The sequence below is a fragment of the Mobula birostris genome, chromosome 15, assembly GCF_030028105.1.
Source record: "Mobula birostris isolate sMobBir1 chromosome 15, sMobBir1.hap1, whole genome shotgun sequence".
Classification (NCBI taxonomy): domain Eukaryota; kingdom Metazoa; phylum Chordata; class Chondrichthyes; order Myliobatiformes; family Myliobatidae; genus Mobula; species Mobula birostris.
Genome location: NC_092384.1, coordinates 36,561,938 through 36,580,590, shown reverse-complemented (window position 1 = coordinate 36,580,590; position 18,653 = coordinate 36,561,938). Strand labels below are relative to the sequence as shown.

The window sequence follows — 18,653 nt, the reverse complement described above, 5'->3', positions numbered from 1 at the left end:
ACTTCCCAACCAACAGAACTTGGACAGGATGTACAACTGCTCCTTCCTCTCTGTCGTCCTCAACACAGGTGCCCCCCTAGGGCTGTGCACTGAGCCCCTTGCTGTACACTCTCTTCACATATGACTGCATGGTTAGACATCCAAGAAATCACATTGTCAAGTTTGCCGATGACATGACAGTAGTGGGGCTCATTGCCAACAACAGTAAGACGGCCTACAGAGAGGAGATGAAAGAGCCCAAGGCCTGGTGCCAGGCAGATAACCTCATTGTCAACAAGACAAAGGTGATGGTTATGGACATCAGAAGAATTTGCATCATTCATACTCCTCTTTACATCAGCACTGCAGCAATGAAAACTGTGAGCAGTTTCAAGCTCCTGAGAGTCCACATCTCGTACAACCTCTCACAGTCTCAGAACACATCCTTCACAATCAGGAAAGTTCACCAACACCTCTGCTTTCTGAGGAGGCTGAAGATGACTGGACTATGAACATCTATACTCTTGTCCTTCCACAGATGCACAGTGGAGAGTGTATTAACATACACCATCTCTGCATGGTATGAAAACAGCACAGTGGCGGACAGGAAGGTTCTAGAGTGGGTAGTCAAAACTGCCCAATGCAACACTGGCACCAACCTACCTGCTGTCAAGGACATATATACAGAAAGGTGCCAGGAAAGAGCCAGTAACAACATGAAGGGTCTCACCCACTCTGCTCAAGGACTGCTTGCCTTACTTCCATCAGGGAGGAGGCTATGTAGCATCCATGATGGACTACAAGACTCAAAAATAGTTAATTTCCCCAAACAGTAAGAATGATTAACATTTCCACCCACTAACTCACCCCTCCCATTTCTGCCACCACCACTACATTATAATTTCCTCTTAGAGTTGCCGTATGCACAGACACTCCTGTGCCTAGCATTACTTTGGACATACGATCTATCTATATAAAAACATAAGAAATAGGAGCAGGAAAAGGCCATCCAGCCTGTCGAGCTTGCTCCACCATTCAATAAGATCATGGCTGCTCTGACCATGGACTCATCTCCACGTACCTGCCTTTTCCCTATAGAGCTAATTCCCCTACTATGCAAAAATCGATCCAACCTTGCCTTAAGTATATTTACTGAGGTAGCCGCCACTGCTTCCTTGGGCAGTAAATTCCACAGGTTTACCACTCTGAGAAAAACAGTTTCTCCTCAACTCCATCCTAAATTTACTCCCCCGAATCTTGAGGCTATGTCCCCTAGTTCTAGTTTCACCTACCAGTGGAAACAACTTTATTGCCTCTATCTTATCTGCCCCTTCCATAATGTTATATGTTTCTATAAGATCTTGCGTTCTTCTGAATTCCAGCGAGTACAGTCCCAGGTGACTCAATCTTTCCTCAGTCTAACCCCCTCATCTCTGGAATCAACCTGATGAACCTCCTCTTCATTGTTTCCAAACCCAGTATATCCTTCCTCAAGTAAGGAGACCAGAACTGCACGCAGTGCTCCAGATGCAGCCTCACCAGTACCCAATACTGTTGCAGCTCAACCTCCCTGCTGTTAAATTCAATCCCTGTAGCAGTGAAGGCCAACATTCCATTTGCCTTTTTGAAAGCCTGCTGCACCTGCAAACCAACCTTTTGCAATTCATGCACAAGTACTCCCAAATCCGTCTGCACAACAACATGCTGCAGTCTTTTGCCAGTTAAATAATAATCTGATCTTCTATTTTCCCTTCCAAAGTGGATGACCTCGCATTTACCAACACTGTACTCCATCTGCCAGACCCTTGCCCACTCTCTTAACCTATCTATATCTCCCTGCAGACTCTCCATATCCTCTGCACAATTTGCTTTTCCACTCAATTTAGTGTCATCGGCAAACTTGGATACGCTACACTCAGTTCCCTCTTCCAACCCTTGCAGCACACCGCTCACCACTGCAGACATCCTACCCTGCAAAAACTCATTTCAGGGAGGTAGCACCATCAATTTGCAGGAGACTTCCGGAACTTCCGGGAGAGCTGGGATGTCTGCAATAGAGTAGCTCCTTAGCAGCTAGCCAGCTAGTTTAAATAACGTTAGCTATGCTAATAAATGAATGACACCTGTTAAACTTACCTCAACATGTCTTTTACAGTCTTAACACACCATGGGCAATAGAAAAGTCACTGTTGCAAATAGTGCAGCAAGCAACACTGTCGTTATTTTGACCCCTATTAGGCAGGGCTACAACTTAGTGTAGTCTGGGGTGACATACGTTTTATATATTTTTTGGAATACTCTGCCATGGCGCGCGTGTGGTCGCTCGCGCGCTCTCTTGCTTTCTCGCTCGTGCGCTCTCGCTTGCTTGCTGTTGCTCGCTCTCAAAAAAATTGATTTCCGTGATATTGTATATAATTTGCGGGCATCAGGGAGCCGCTATTAATATGAGGGAGACTCCTGGAACTTCCGGGAGAGGTGGGATGTCTGCCACTGATTGCCAACCATGCATCCCAAATCTGCATTCTATTTGGTTAACCAAGTCTCTATCCATGCTAATACATAATCCCCAACTCTATGCATCCATATCTTATGGATAAATCTTTTATGTGGCACCTTATCGAATGCCTTCTTCAAATCCAAAAAATAACGTCCATCTATCCACTACTGCGCTTGTTACATCCTCAAAACTATCATATATTCATATTTATTGTGTTTCTTTTGATTGTGTTCTGATTGTGTTTTTATGTGCTGCATTGGATCTGGAGTACAAATATTAAGTTCTCATTTAAACTTGTATACTGAAAATGACGTTAAACAATTTTGAATCTTGTGTTGGAAGGCAGCCAGTGTGCACGGTGTATCCACTTGCTGAAAATTCCCGGTCACTTGCTACCGTGTCTGGAACGAAATAACAAACAGAAATGCTGGAGTACTCAGCTGGTCAGGGAGCATCATGGTAATAGAAACAGTTACCATTTCATATTAATGACTTTTTATCTCTGCTCTGCAGAGCGGATAGACAAATAGGTGGCTTGCTTGTATTTTACCCTGTCAAAATGCAGTTCAATTGGATTGAACTCCTGAACACTTAGGGCTCATAATCTTTGGGTTTGCTGATCTCCTTAGCAATTTGAACTTTGATAATTAAGGAAAACTACTCGTGTTTCATTTGTGTTTTCCAAAATACAGTGCCATCTCAGGTGACTATCAAAACAAAATCACTCCTCTTTCCTGTTTTTTTTCCCCAGTACCTCAGTATTCAGATGTTTTCTTACATTTGCAGAACATTAAAATGTAGATATGGTTTTACCTGTCTGATTTCTCCTTCCTATGATTTATAATCATGATAGTACAGCTAGATTGCAGCAAATAGTCAATTAAAAAAAGATTGCTGTTTTATCTGAGGCTTCATCCTGTAGCACTGAGAAAAGCCTGCTCAACTTAATTAACATTACATCAAGTAATGTTTTTCATCCCTAGCACTTAATGTGTTTGTATAGAAATAGTTTAACATATTTTTTGGTGTGATTGATGTTTGTAATTAGGTGCCACTTTATGATCATTTGATGTAACTATGTACTGAATTGATATTCAAAAACAGTCAGCTCCGTACCGTGCATTTCTTCATAATTAGTAATGCAAAAAAAAAACTTAGCTTGTTTTTGTTTTAGCATTTGGAGGATACCGAAGTGAAATAGTTAAAGAAAACACTCCTCCTAAGATGGAGAAGGAAGGCCTAGCCATAATGGTTGGAAAGAAAAAAGGCATTCAAGGGCATTACAATTCCTGTTATTTGGACTCCACATTGTTCTGGTAAGCATGTATAATTGCCTTGCTATGTGTGGTTCTGAACTTGAACCAATGACTTTTTCCTGGCCCCGTTTCTCATTCTGAGTCTGTATAGTTTAATACGTTAGTGTAGCGGTTTGGGCTTTCTGGTGTTTGGAGCTCAATTCCAGTGCCGTTCAGTACCTGTGGAATGCGTGGGTTTTCCCTGGATGCTCTGGTTTCCTCCCACAGTTCAAAGACCTACTGGGTAGGTTAATTGGTCATGTAAATTGTCCTGTGATTAGGTTAGGGTTAATCGGGTTTGTTGGAGGTTACTGGGGTGTCATGTCTCAAAGGGCCAGAAGGGCCTACTGCACATTGTATCAATAAATAAAATGTGACTCATTCCTCGTTATCCTCCAGTCCATCTGTCCTGATCCTAGGATTGGAAGGGCATTAACTAAAGAACACTGGGAGGGAGGAGACAGAGGCATGGATGCTGATTATTGTATGTTACAGGTTTGATGTAGGAAAAGATAAATCTTAGTACACATGTTGATACATTTGTAGCTGAAATAGTTAACCAAATTTATATTTAATGATTCTGTAATTAAGTATTTCCTTATGATTTAACATATTTTCTTCACAGTATGTTCGCTTTTAGCTCTGTGTTGGATACTGTATTACTTAGGCCTAAAGAAAAGGATGATGTTGAATTTTATACTGAAACACAAGATTTATTAAGGACAGAAATAGTCAATCCTTTGAGAAAGTAAGTACAATGAGGTTTTATATAATTTCAATATTTATAGAAGCATAGTTGAATTATTTTGAATTTCGGATATAATTGAAGTTTAAAACAGATGCCAAAGTCTTGAATTAATATACAGTCAAAAGAAAATGGAAATTTCTGAGGAATGTTAATTGGAAAATCTGTTTTTCTGTTTTCAAAAAATGTGAAATATTCAGTGGAGTGTAAGTTTTTGTCAGGGAAACTTAAAAGTAAATTAAACTTCATTGTTGAAAACCATTTAGGGACAGCATTTGGATTAGTTGAAAACTTGTGACTGATGTCTGGCATACTGCTTTCATTCATTGTTACTAGAAAACTGTCCTTCTCTCTTCTAGTCATGGCTACGTATCTGCTACTAAAATAATGAAACTTAGAAGAATTCTTGAAAAGGTTGAGGCAGCTTCAGGATTTACCTCAGAAGAGAAAGGTGTGCCAACTTTGTGTTTTGGTGTGTGTATGGTTTCAGTTTAAAATTGAGGAAGAGGGATTTCAGTGGAATCCATTAAAGCTTCATAATATTTAGTTTTTTAAAACTACTGTGTAATATTTAATACATTATGATTCTACTATAGCTTTGAAAATATTTCCTTGTATTTTCAATTATCACTGAAAATATTTCTTTATCTGTTCATCATTCACAGGCAATTGTACTTCCTTCAGACTCCTTTCTCAGCCAAAAATAATTTTACATCTGCCATGTTCCAGTCACAGTAGTCAGACCTGCAGCAAAATTCTCATGTTTTACCTGCAACCTAATTGCTTAACCTCACTCTGAGTTGCCTGTATTGTGAACGTAATTTTACAGCTTTGTGCTTTGAATTTATTCACCAGGAACTAGGTTGCGACACTCGAAAGTTAAACCTGATCTTGACTTGGATGGTATTATTTTAAGTTGCCTTAGAAATATGCAGACCCTTGCATTTGGCCAGCTGTGAAAGATCAGAGTGCAGTTAATTGAACTGCTGCCTGATAGCTCCAGTAAACTGCGTTCAGTCATGATCTCTGGTGCTGTCTGTGTGGCGTCTTTGCCGCCTTCCTGTGATGGTGTAGATTTTTTTCGGGTGCTCTGACTTCCCACGTGTCGGAGATGTGTGGGTTGCTAGGTTAGTTGTCCATGTAAATTGCTCCTAGTGTAAGTGGAATAGGAACGTATCAGAGGGAAAATTAGTGCGGAAGTGGGATTATTCTGTGACCCACCATTAATGCTTCTCTCCTCTGTAGAAAGGAAATATGGAAGTTTACACATGCAAGAGTTTTGAGTGTTTAGAACATTTGAGCGATAGCTATTTGGGTAAATGCTGATACATACCTACTGAACATCTGAGTCTAACTTAGTTAAATTCTAATTGTATGGCTTCATATGTTTGACTACCTAACCTATGTTGCAACATGTATCTTGTAGATCCAGAAGAGTTTCTCAACATTTTGTTTCATCATATATTAAAGGTCGAACCTTTGTTAAAAATCAGGTATGTAAGTTTTTATCACATTAGAGTTATCTTCTTTGGCACTCATTCACTCTGTTTAAGGTTTAAGCTGCATTTGATACAAAGGTTTGAGCAGTGCCGTTTAGGCCTAAAGAAGATAATGTCAATTTGCTAGGGACAGAAATTTTCTGTGCTTTGTGAAAGCAAGTGTAGTGGAAAATCTTGGTTATGCTCACTTTTGTTCTCTAAGAATTCGTATTGACTGAGTTTTTCTCATCCAGTTCTTATATACAGATACATTTTATGACAAGTGAATATGTTCTTGTTTGTAGTATTTTAAAATTTCTAAATGTATCTGATGAAGTAAACACCATTAGGCAAATGTAGCAATAAATCTGAACGTCAAAAATTTCACCAGAAAAGGGCTACACTTTCTGGTTATTCCATTTAAGTGTTGTTATAGATATCCAGCGACAATATTGGGCCTTATACTTCAATTCTTTTATTCAGGAACAACTGATACTTGAAATTCAAAATGACAATTAAGCTCAAATTTTCCCACCTGACTGAAGTAGGATCAATCAGTAGTATTACGGTAATCTGGAAATTCATGCAACTTCTCTGTCAGCGGTTTTTTATTCCAACTATGATCACATATTATTTCTGAAAATACAATAGAACATGGATCTGCTGCCAAATGGGATGGAGCAATGGAAGATGGAATTTAATGCAGACAAGTATGAGATAATGCAGGTCAAATTTTGTAACAACTTATTAGGAACTTTGATTTTATTGTTGCATGAATGTCACTGGAGAGAAGTACTGGTAGACATGGAGCAGTCTCTAGCTGACAAAATATGAGAGGGAGAGGGAGGACACCCAGGGGTCTGCTTCACCCAACACTACACCACTATTTGGTGACAATCAGAAGAAGTCAGGGAAATTCAAACAAATCCATATTTACAATTTTACAATGCTTCCTTTGAACAACATGGAACAGTTTCAAATTTCATGGATCTTCCCATCAATACACCCAAAATAAGTGATAACTACTGTTGTATTAATGTAATGGGATGTTAATTGGGTTCGTGCACATGTAGACAATTAGTTAGGTGCCTGTTTCCTGGTCTGTCTGGTCTGCATTTTACTATTCTGAGCTGCATTTTAAATTTAGTCTAAATTGCATATTTGAATCTGAAGGCTAGTGGATGAAGTCAGTTGAAGTTGCTTGCTACATGTGCTAACCACAAGATTTGGTCTAGCAATTGATATACAGAGAAACCTGGGGGTGTAAGTCAATAGCTTCCTAAAAGTGGAGATACAGGTCGATATGATAGTGAAAAAGGCACTTGAAATGCTTGCCTTCATAGGCCGAGTTGTTGAGTATAAGATTTAAAATGTCATGTTGCAGTTGTACAAAACACTGGTTAGATTACAAATAAACTCTTCTCATGCTTCCAGCTGGGTACAGGTGTCGATTTTGACCGATGTTTCGATGACCAACTCCATCATCTTCATCAGGGATGATGCCTAGCATGTCTAGTCCAGTCTAGGTGAAAGTCTTGCTCCAAGTAAGAACTGGAATTTGATTGTAAACAAGGTGGAACAGCAGAAAGCTGATTGGTTGAGGACTAGCCAATCAAGAGGGGTAGATAACGGGAGCATATATACTACTGGACAGATGTGCCTAGGCATCTCTGATGAAGATGGCGGAGTTTGTCATCGAAACGTCAGTTAAAGTTGATACCTCCTCCGTGGGCTGAGCATAACCAGTTAATGGTTTAATACCTATCTTGCACCCCTCTTCTGGTGATGACATTGTACAGGCATTGTAGAAGTCAGTTGAGTAACTATTGCTCTGTCTAACTTCATACGTAATGAAGTTGAACTGTATCTTCACTTGAGACTCACAGTTACTATGTCCAGACCACTAAAACTGCAGATATTTACATAGTACAAACTAACAGTTATGCTCCTGTGGCATTCAGATTAGTTTAACGCAGCAGCAATTGCTATCTAGATCAGCAGTCATCATAGTTTATTTTGTGATTTAAATTGTAGAGTATGCAAAAAGGATTTCTATTTTGTAGTGATCATTTTCTTTCTCTATTTGCTTCCTAATAGGTCAGCAGGGCAAAAAGTACAAGATTGTTTCTTTTACCAAATATTCATGGATAAAAATGAAGATGTTGGTGTTCCAACAATTCAGCAGTTGCTTGAATGGTCATTTATTACCAGTGATCTTAAGTTTGCTGAGGTAAAAAATATTAGACTAAACTGCCTGACTATGAAAGTTCAGTTGTAATTTAGAATGCATGTGGCATTGCTGGTAGTAAGATAAAATAACTGGGCTCAGAACACACACACCCTTACGACTCAAACATTTTTATTTTACTTGTGCACCAGGAGAACAGTGTGGTTCCTGTCACCCACACTGTTCTGTAGCCAGGACATAAAGCTGCTATTCTTATACAAAATTGGCTTATTAGTTATGGATATTGACCACTTTGTATGTTGCCTATGTTTGAATTGTTTACTGGTAAGATCACTCGCCGTTCACAATAAATTAAAAATCAGTAGGAACTGCAAGATGACAACCGATGGCACTGGAGTTAGTAAAACATTTATCCCTTAGTTATTGGGTGTGTTTCATATCATGTTATTCCTATCTTGTCTGTCTCCGCACCCCTTTTGTGTAAAGGAACACTGTTTTAGCAACACCTTTCTATAAAAGTCTCACTACAGGAGCCTCACTTCTCTGGCTTGAATACAGACTACTGCAGTCACTCCTGCTTATCTCTTCTGTAGTAAATAGAGGTGTCTCCGGTAATCTCACTATAAGGTCTCATTTGACCACAACTGCCCCAAGCTATCCTTGCCTGGATGCTGACGTTAACAGTTGCCTTACTGCAGCTTCCACACATGGAAGTTAAAATATTCATCAGAGGAATTTCATCATGGGATCTATCATGACATCAGCCACTTCCATCTTTCAGTTATAGGTCTGTAACCCTGCAGGTACAGTCTGCCTCAACTGTGCTTTCAGGCTGTGAGTTTCAAATTCCTTCTAGCTTCTGGGTGAAAATGATTCTTCATCTCAGCTGGTTATTCTACCACATAACCCATCTCATAAGACCCTTCTGCTTTTGACCTTTTTCCTGAGAAATATGTACTTTTCATTTGGTGTCTTCATTTCCTGTGTATATATTTCAGCTTCATGATAGAAAACAAGGTAAAGCTTATTCAGACTTTCATCATTGTTAGAGTGTTCTGTCCTGATAACATGGTCTTCATCTTCTACAATGCATTCGTAACATGACCAGAAACTTTTGCAGTACTCAATTTTAACTAGTACTATCTACAGTTCTATTGTAATCTCTCCAATATTATCCTCGTGCTTAGCCAAGGCAAGTGTGCACCTTTTTGCCCTCATTATTAGGCTGTCCCGCTATCTTTTAAGGATCTGCGGATCCCAATGTCCTTTGTTCCTCTATTCCATCAATATCTTCCCACTTCTGCTTTGTTGCACCTCTCTAAATTGACTACCTTACAGTAAAGAGAGTCATAGAGCAGTACAGCCTGGATACAGGCAAGACACGTCTGTGCTGACCACAGGGCGCACACAGCTAGTTGCATTCGACCAGTATCCCTCTTAAAGCCCTGTACCTCCATGTACCTATCCAAGCTGCTGCTTAAGTGCTACTCTTGAATCTTCCTCAACCACTTCCTCTGGCAACTTGTTCCATATACTCACCACGCTCTGTGTGGGGAAAAGGTTGCCCCTCAGATCCCTTTTTAAATTTTTCCCTTCTCACCCTAAATCCAGGCCCTTTAGTTTTGGTCTCCCCTACGTTTGGGAATCAAAGACTATCACCACCTTACCTATGGCTCTCTTAATTTCAAACATTTCTATAAAGTTGCCCCTCATTTTACTACATTCCAGTGAATAAAGACTTAGTCTGGCCAACATCTCCCCATAACTCAGGCCCTCAAGTCTTGTTACAGCCTTGTAAATCTTTTTTGCACTCTTCTAGTTTGATTACATCTTTCCTACAACGAAGTGACCAAACTGTACATACTCCAGTGCAGCCTTGCCAATGACTTGTACAACTGCAACATAATGCCCAACTTCTGTACTCAATGCCTTAAATGATGAAGGCCTTTCGCCACCCTGTGCACCTGTGACGCTACTTTCAATGAACTATGCGCTTGTAGTCTTAAGTCCCCCTGTTCCACTGCGCTCCCTAGTGCTCTACCATTCACAGTGTAACTCCTACTGGTTTGACACTCCTATGCATCACTTCACACATATCAGTATTGAAATCCATTTGCCACTCCTTGTCCTGTTTCCCTTACTGATGAAGGTCCTACTGTAGTTTAGGATAACCTTCTTCATTATCAACTGCACCTACTAATTTTGTGTCATCTGCAAACTTAGTGATTAAGCCCTGTAGTTTCAAATCCAAATCATTTAAATAATGAATAATAAAGGTCCCGACATTGGCCTTTCTGACACATCACTGCTCACTGGCTTCCATTTCTGAGAACAATCTTCAACCACCACCCACTGCTTCCTACCTCTGAGCCAGTTTTGAATCCATCTAACTAGTTCACCTGGATTCCATGGGACCTAACCTTGCTGACCAGCCTAACATGCAGGAACTTGTCAAAGGCTTAGCTAAAGTTCAAGTAGACAACATCCACTGCCCTACTCTCTCTTTTTGGTTACCTTTTCAAAAAAAAACTCTTAAGAGGCTCACCAAGCATGTGACTTCCAAAGTCACACAGACACCTCTTTATTAGACTGTCTATTCAAATGCTGGTATATCCTGTCCCTCAGAAATCTCCCCCAGTAACTTCCTTACCATTGATGTCAGGCTGACCGGCCTATAGTTCCCTAGCTTGTTATGATGCTACATCAAGGACCAAAGGGCCTGTACTGTTCTGTGTTCTAATGTGGACAAGATTTACTTCTTTATGAAAATTGTTATGTAGCACCTGTTTGAAATAGAATGTATTATGGGGAAAATCTCATTTTATTTTCTTTGTGAATTGTAAGCAAAATTAGAACAATAGTTTACACTGGGGTGAAATTTGAAGTATGAATTTTTCAGTGAGTGAAAAGACTGTACAATTGGCAGAACCATACCACACTCTATCATCTTATTTAACTAGAGGGTGTGAAATTTTATTTGAATGTCATGATTACAATTTAATAAAATTTAAGTTTATTTTGAGCATTTGACTGATTTTAATTCAATATGAATAATTAAAATCCTTGACAAGGTTGTATTTTCTTTAAGGCGCCTTCATGTCTCATAGTTCAGATGCCACGATTTGGAAAAGATTTCAAAATGTTTAAGAAGATTTTTCCAACTTTGGAATTGGATATCACTGATTTGTTAGAAGATAGTAAGTAACATCGTATTTCTGTTTGCTTTTAGAACTCGTGTTTTCTTCTGTTGATAAGAACTATGAAGAGCTGTTTTAGCTTTTCTTGTTCATGTTTACACCTGGGACTGCCTGCCCTTTTAGCTTTCCATTTGTCAGTTGGGACTCTGAATATGATTTTGAATGTCACTTAGATCATGTTTCTTCCCCATTCTGATGTTTGGTCTGAACAACAATATCTTAACCTCTTGACCACATCTACATGCTTTTCTGCAAGGACTAGAAGGGCTGAGATGGTCTGTTTCCATGCTGTAATTGTTATATGGTTATGCATTGAGTTGCTGCCACATGATTGAATGATTAGATATTTGTATTAACAAGCATGTGTACCTAATAAATTGTCTACTGAGTAGACATCAGAAAGTTACATTTTCATTAAAATGCTGAGAATTTCCCCCAAACTTTCTATTTATTCCCCCTTGAGGCAGTTACTATATCTTAAAGTTGATTTATGTGACTGGCATTTCCATTATGATCGAGATGCATTGATGACTGCTTACCTGTTGTCAAACAGGTTTGAGATCAAGTTCATAAAAACTTTAAAGAGACCCTTTGGAGACAAAGATGAGAATTTTGTCTCCTCATTACTGGTTGCAGCTGCAGTATTATTAAAAGCCACTTGAGGGAGTAAAGCTTTACAAGAAGCCCAATTAGACATTCCTTTAGCATAGAATGTCTGTGAAAGTTCTCATAGTTTCCCAGGAGGAGACCAATCAACTCATCACATTTATGTCTGCTCACTAAGAGTGAGCCCATTTGTCCCCATGCCCTACATAGTTCACTGTAATCTATTCTTTCTCACATGCCCATCAACTCCCCCCTCCCCCCCCCCCCCCCACAATTCTCTTGCCATCCGCCTATACTTGGGACAATTTGCAACAGTGAGCTCACCTACCAGCACACTTTTGCGGTGTGGCAGCAAACCAGAGCACTCAGAGGAAAGGCAGTCACAGAAAAAAGGTGGACTCAGCACCTGAGGTCAGAATCAAGCCCCTAGTTTCTGCAGCTGTGTGGCAAGAGCACTAACTACTCTACCAGTGTGTGTGATGTTTTCCAGTCATTTCTATGGCTGCTCTGTGGTTACAAACATCTTGATTTGGAATATTATTTCCCAATCATTTTTTTTAGATTGTTTTACTGGTAAGTTTCTATTGAACATCTGAACATCACACTCTGCTGCTATCTCTTAAAGCAACAATCCTATGATCAATAATGATTTGAGTCCATCCTTATTAAATAGTAATATTGAGAAAAATGAACTGCATTGGTTTAGCATCTATGAGAGGGCCAGTTTTCCTTGTCAGAGGTACATCGTGGCTGAAGACCTCCCAACCGTTGAGCACGCTGTCAAAGAAAAGCAGCATCCATCATCAGAGTTCCTCATCACCTAGCCAATGCTCTTTTCTCACTGCTGTCATCGGGTAGAAGGTACACATGCTTCAAGACTCATGCCACCAGATTCAAGAACAGTTACTATCCTTCAACCATCGGGCACTTGAACAAAAGGGGATAACTACACTCATCTATTGAGATGTTCCCACAACCAATGATCTCACTTTAAGGACTCTTTAACTTATTTCATTCTCTCGTTATTTATTTATATTTACATTTGCACAGTTTGTTGTCTTCTATGCTCCTGTCCTGTAGATTTGCTGAATATGCACACAGGAAAGAGAATCTCAGGATTGTATGTGGTGACATGTATGTACTCTGGTAATAAATTTTACTTTGAACTTTGAATACATGTTGGGTGTGGTAGATAGAAAGATAGTTTGAGACTATCCCTAATGCGAGACCTCTGTATACTCCCCATACGTATATTCAAAACTGTTCCAAATGCTCTTTCTCCATTCGGTAGTCAAGGGCCGTGGGTTTCTAAGTGTTGATGTGAATGTTACATTTCTTCAAGGAGGCTTTGAACACATCCTCCTATCTTTTCTTCTAAACTATTCCTATGACTAAGTTCAGAATAGAACATCTGCTTTTGAGTTGCAGTTTGAGCATGAGAAAGACATGGCTAGGAGGGATGACTGATTTGCTTCTAGTAAATGCTAGGCTTGGGAAGGATTTTATCAGTGACAGGAAACTCAATTACACAAGTCACAAAGCTACTATGACTGCAAGGGCAGGTTCACGCGCTGGTTTCTGGGGTGAATTGACACATCAATTCACTTTGTAAAGTTTTCCTACTATCTGCAAGACACACATCATGAGTGTCTGCTTATGTAGATGGGTGTAGCTCAAGTGTCATCCAGGATAAAATGCATCTATAACTGGCACCTATCCAGCACTTTAGGCATTCACAATGCACTATGACTACACTGTATACCATATACTGTACAAGGTGGTAACTTGCTATATGCCTCAAACCACTGCCATCAAGAAAGAGAGTGAGCAATTGCATGGCAACACTAACACATTCTCTGTTCCTCTCCTAGTCTCTCACTATCTTGATATGGAATAGAGGTTTACTTTGATGTATACTGGGTCATGGAAACTCCAAATTTAAGAAATTTTTCACCACTAACAGCTGCAGTGCTTAAAAAAAAAGGCAGTTCAGCTCCACCTTCTCAGTGCATTTAAAAATGTACACTAAATTCTAGCTTTGTCAAAGTGCCACAAAAAGTTGGTTTTCCTTCATCTGTAAGTCTGAGATTCTTGATATGTCAGTCCACTAAAATATTAAGTGGTATCTCTAAGTGCATTTGCCAAGTTTTGTTTAGAGCAGAGGTTCCCAGCCTGGGGTTCACGAACCCCTCGGTTAATGGTTGGGGTCCGTGGCATAAAAAGGGTTGGGAACCCCTGGTTTAGAGGGTTTTGGGAATACTGAAAAGAAAGAAAATCCTAAAGGAGCTGAAAGATCCATCTCTGTTGGTAAAACAAAATGCATTGGACAAGTAATCTAGAGAGACAATGGAAGGGGTGCATATCTGAAGACAACCATTCTAATTCAGTATAATGATGGTTTTGCAACAGATTTGGCCTGAGTTATTGATGCTGTTGGAACCAGTGAAGAGCAGTTACTTGCACAAAGCAGTGGATGATTTTCTTGACACAGTTTATTGTAGTTGAATATTAAACTTGTGTACAGTAAGAAACTTGAAATGTTTTCACTGTCAGGCCAGTTGAAATTCATTCACTCAGCACACCACACAAATGGCAGGTACAGAATAAAAACAATCAGGGTTAATGAAATGCAAGCCTTTGTACAAGGAGTAGGAACTGAATATAGGTTACATAGCTTATATGTCTGGAATACTATGATAAGTTCGGAACACCACTTCTTGGTTGGGATATACTGACCATGGATGGAATCCGGCATGGATTTATTGAAGTGATATCAGGATTTGAAGACTTGAGTTACAAAGAGGTTATAGAATTTATAAATCCCTGGAATGTAGAAATTGAACAGGTACTTTATTTGCACTTCAAGATATTAAAGAAATAGTACATCAGAAAATTAGAAATAGGAAAAAAAATACTATGTTCAGATTCGCTGTTCAACAAGGTTTTGGCTGACCTTTTCCCTCATTGATATTTTCTAGCTAACCCCCATCCTTCAATTCCCTTAAAGGCCTGTAAGCTATTCATCTGTTTTGAATATACTGGGCCCCTGAGACTCCATAGTTCTCTTGAAAGGAGAAATTTCAAGATTCACCATTCTTGTGTGAATTTTCTCTTTTATTTTTAATCACAATTGATGCCTGGTTCTGAATGTCCTTGTTGGGAGCGACACCATCCCGTTATTTACATTGTCGAGTCCTGTAAGAATTTTGTACTTTTTAATAAATTCACCTCTTGTGCTCTCTGCAGTTTAAAATATTTTAATACTTAAATCTATACAAACCCACTATGCAAGAAATTAGTCTGGTGAGGGTTTGCTGCACATGCTCAGTTCTAAGTGCTTTCCTTCGAAAGAGAAATTTGACCTGTGCACTAAATTCTAAATGCAGTTTCATCAAGTTCTTCTGTAAATGGAGTAGGGTATTACTGCTCTTGTGCTCCAGCCCTCTTGCAATAAAGGTCTTATTTCGTGGTCTTACTGGTGTTGAGTGCAAGCAACAACCTTGCACTCAGCTTCACTAAGTCCAAGGAATTGATTGTGGACTTCAGGAAGGGGAAGTCAATGGATCACACACCAGTTCTCATCGAGGGATCAGAAGTAGAGAGGGTGAGCGGTTTCAACTTCCTGGGTATCAGCATCTCTGAGGATCTATCCTGGGCCCAACATATTTAAACAATTACGAACAAGGCACAACAGTTGCTATATTTCATTTAAGAGTTTGAGGAGAATTAGTATATCACACATGACACTTGCAAATCTCTACATATGTACCAAAGAGAGTATTCTAACTGGTTGCATCACAGTCTGGTATGAAGAGGCCACTGCACAGGATCAAGAAAAGCATGCCCAGGACATGTCCTCTTCTCATTGCCGTCATCAAGGAGAGATACAGGAACCTGAAGGCACATACTCACCATTACAGGAACAGCTTCTTCCCCTCCACCATCACATTTCTTAATGAAATATGAACACTACCTGGTATTTTTATGCACTACTTAGTTAATTTAATCTGAATAGCCACATTTGTTACTGATTTATAATAAAAATGATTTAAAATATAGAACAGTGTTGATAATTTTGCTATTTATATTTTAGCACCAAGAGACTGTCGAATCTGTGGAGGTCTTGCACTTTATGAATGTAAAGAATGTTATAACGACAATGATATAACTCCCGGAAAAATCAAACAATACTGCAAAACTTGCAATACCCAGGTAGGTTTTCAGTTTAGATTTTGTGGAATTGGTAACTATTGATTAAAATATAAATAATGTTAACTTTAAGTTGATATTAAGATGCACACTTCTCTTTGAAGCATTGGTTACTTTTTTGGTAATACACTTACCAAAATCATAATTTTGGTAAATGATAATTCATGATCAGGAGTTTTGTCTTGTTATTTTTAGAAATCTTCAGTTACAATGATGTGCCATCCTGTAGATCCTAATAAATCTGTAATAGAGCTGTTACAGTTAGTCTAAGCTTTGAAAACGTGATAGCTCATATTGCTCTTGTACCATCTCCCAAACTATTAAAGAACCCTCTGTTTTGCTCTGCAACTCATTATAGCCTAGAACCCTACATTCAGCTGCCCCAAAGAGTGCTGATTCTTTACTGTGCTATTTCCTGGAGGAAGGAAATTAATTAAAAAAACACAAAGATGTCATTAGTAATATACTAAAAAAGGATCTAGTGCTTTCCCAGCATATATGACGAATAAACTCTTCTGGGGCTTCAAGCCAGGTACAGGTATTGTTTGTATCTGACGTTTTGCTGACAAACTCTGAAGAAGATCGCAGGGATAACACCTGGGTAAGTCTAGTCCAGTAGTATTTATACTCCAGTAGTCAAATCCAATTCTTACTTCGAATTGAATTCTGTCAAAGTCAATCCTATAGCTGTTGCGAATGCTGTGTTCTGATACCTCTGATCGCTTGGGTTACCAGAACAGATACACCTCCTGTGCTCCTTGATGTGGGATTCCACCGTGCGCCCTGTCTGGCTGATATATGCTGCTCCATGTTTACAAGGAATCCTGTAAACGCCAGCTAACCCAAGTCCCAGATCATTTTTGGCATGCATAAACTGTGACTTGAGCTTCCTTACAGATTTGTGGTTGGTATTAATCCATTGTCCATTGGAGAAACTGGCAGAAGCAGAACACTGCATTCACAATAGCCATAGCTGTGTGCCACTGTCGACAAAAAACACACTTGTACAGGATTCTTCTTATAGCTGTACGAGCACTGGGAATCCAGTAATTTTGGTGCAATCTGGATAATGTGATTACAGCCACCATGTCGCACCTCTTGACATACATACCTCTAAATGAGGTCTGAGATATGAAGATCCTTTGCCAGTATAACAGGATGTTTAGTCTCTTCAAGTATGGCTGCCCTACTAAGCCATAAGCCAGGTCTTAAGTCACCATTTTTAAGTACTGGATTGAGTTTTAAAATATGACTATTCCTTTTCACACTTTCTCTCCTTTGCAAATTTGAGTATTCATTTGGAAATCTCTTCCTTCGGCAAAACGCAATGATCTCTATTTCACCCTCTCTGACCTCCTCCACTGAGAGACAACCTCGGCCAATCTGACCTTTGGCATTTTCAATCTCTCTGTCCAAAGAATATCCTTGTTGTTCATGTAAGGAGACTGAGCAAAAATGATACTCATCTGCTGCTTCTTTCAACTAAGAAACAAGAACAGATTCTTAAATCTAAGAATCCAGGCCACTGTCTTCTCAAATGGGTCCAAGATGAGAAGAGATGGACTATATGTGTTACCATATCCACCTCCTCTTCATTCTGCATGGCACTCAATTGTAACACTCCTCTTGACTTCCGGATCATCTAGCAGGAGTTCTCTTAGAACAATTGAAATCCACAGGCCATTCCCTTTCAGGCTGAAGAAGCTACTGGGGCTCTGATACCCATGTCGTAACTTTCGGGAACGCTTTCACCTTCAGCCCTCTGGAGGCTACATCTGTTGTGTTGCTTGAGGTGTTTGCATTCTTCTATTGAGATGCCTATGAGACCTTAAGAATTTCTGAAATTGTTTACAACAAAGGTTTGGAACCTGTAAGTTTCATTCTTGGTATACTTCAGCACAGAAGTACTATCAGTTCGAAGAAATTTGAGTCATGAAGCTGCATATACAGCACCTTCCACTGCAATGTGTCCATCCGGCTTCCCGTCATAGCAACATGAGCTTCATACAAGGGTGGAAACTGACTTCAATAGAACTACTCTAGATTTTCCCATGATAAAAGCATTCTGCATCTAAGCGTGCATGTTGCGCAACAATAGGTTGGTCATAGATCCATAACAATCTTCATTTGCATCTGTAAAATGGTAGAGCTATGCAGCAGTATCTTCTCCAAAATATCGAGGTTTCAAGCATCTAGAGCAACTGATGTTGGTATAGTGTTATCCCAGCCAAGCTCTTTCTTGCATGGGTCTTGTAGGATTTTCTTAGCACGTAGCACTGCTGAATTCAGATTCCTAAAGAATCATAGATGGAACTAACTGTGGAGAGGATCCCCCTTCTGGTGAGTGGTTTATCTTGGGTTGTGATCTTAAACTTTTATGTATCAGACTGAATGCACCATTGCATCCCTTGTACCCTCTCCACTGAAGGTGTATCTTGATCCAAATCCAAATTCTTCAT

At 39.5% G+C, this 18,653-nt stretch overlaps 1 protein-coding gene across 4 annotated transcripts in view; it reads left to right on the top strand.

Annotated features, from left to right (window-relative positions):
- The window catches only part of cyld (cylindromatosis (turban tumor syndrome)), an 80,674-nt gene that overhangs the window by 42,704 nt on the left and 19,317 nt on the right, over positions 1-18,653 (top strand). For all 4 annotated transcript variants that reach the window (XM_072279586.1, XM_072279587.1, XM_072279584.1 and 1 more), the window contains 7 exons: positions 3,651-3,792; positions 4,397-4,519; positions 4,876-4,967; positions 5,943-6,009; positions 8,092-8,224; positions 11,271-11,379; positions 16,079-16,197. In XM_072279586.1, the coding sequence (XP_072135687.1) occupies positions 3,651-3,792; positions 4,397-4,519; positions 4,876-4,967; positions 5,943-6,009; positions 8,092-8,224; positions 11,271-11,379; positions 16,079-16,197 (785 nt within the window). The remainder of the gene's footprint in view (positions 1-3,650; positions 3,793-4,396; positions 4,520-4,875; positions 4,968-5,942; positions 6,010-8,091; positions 8,225-11,270; positions 11,380-16,078; positions 16,198-18,653) is intronic.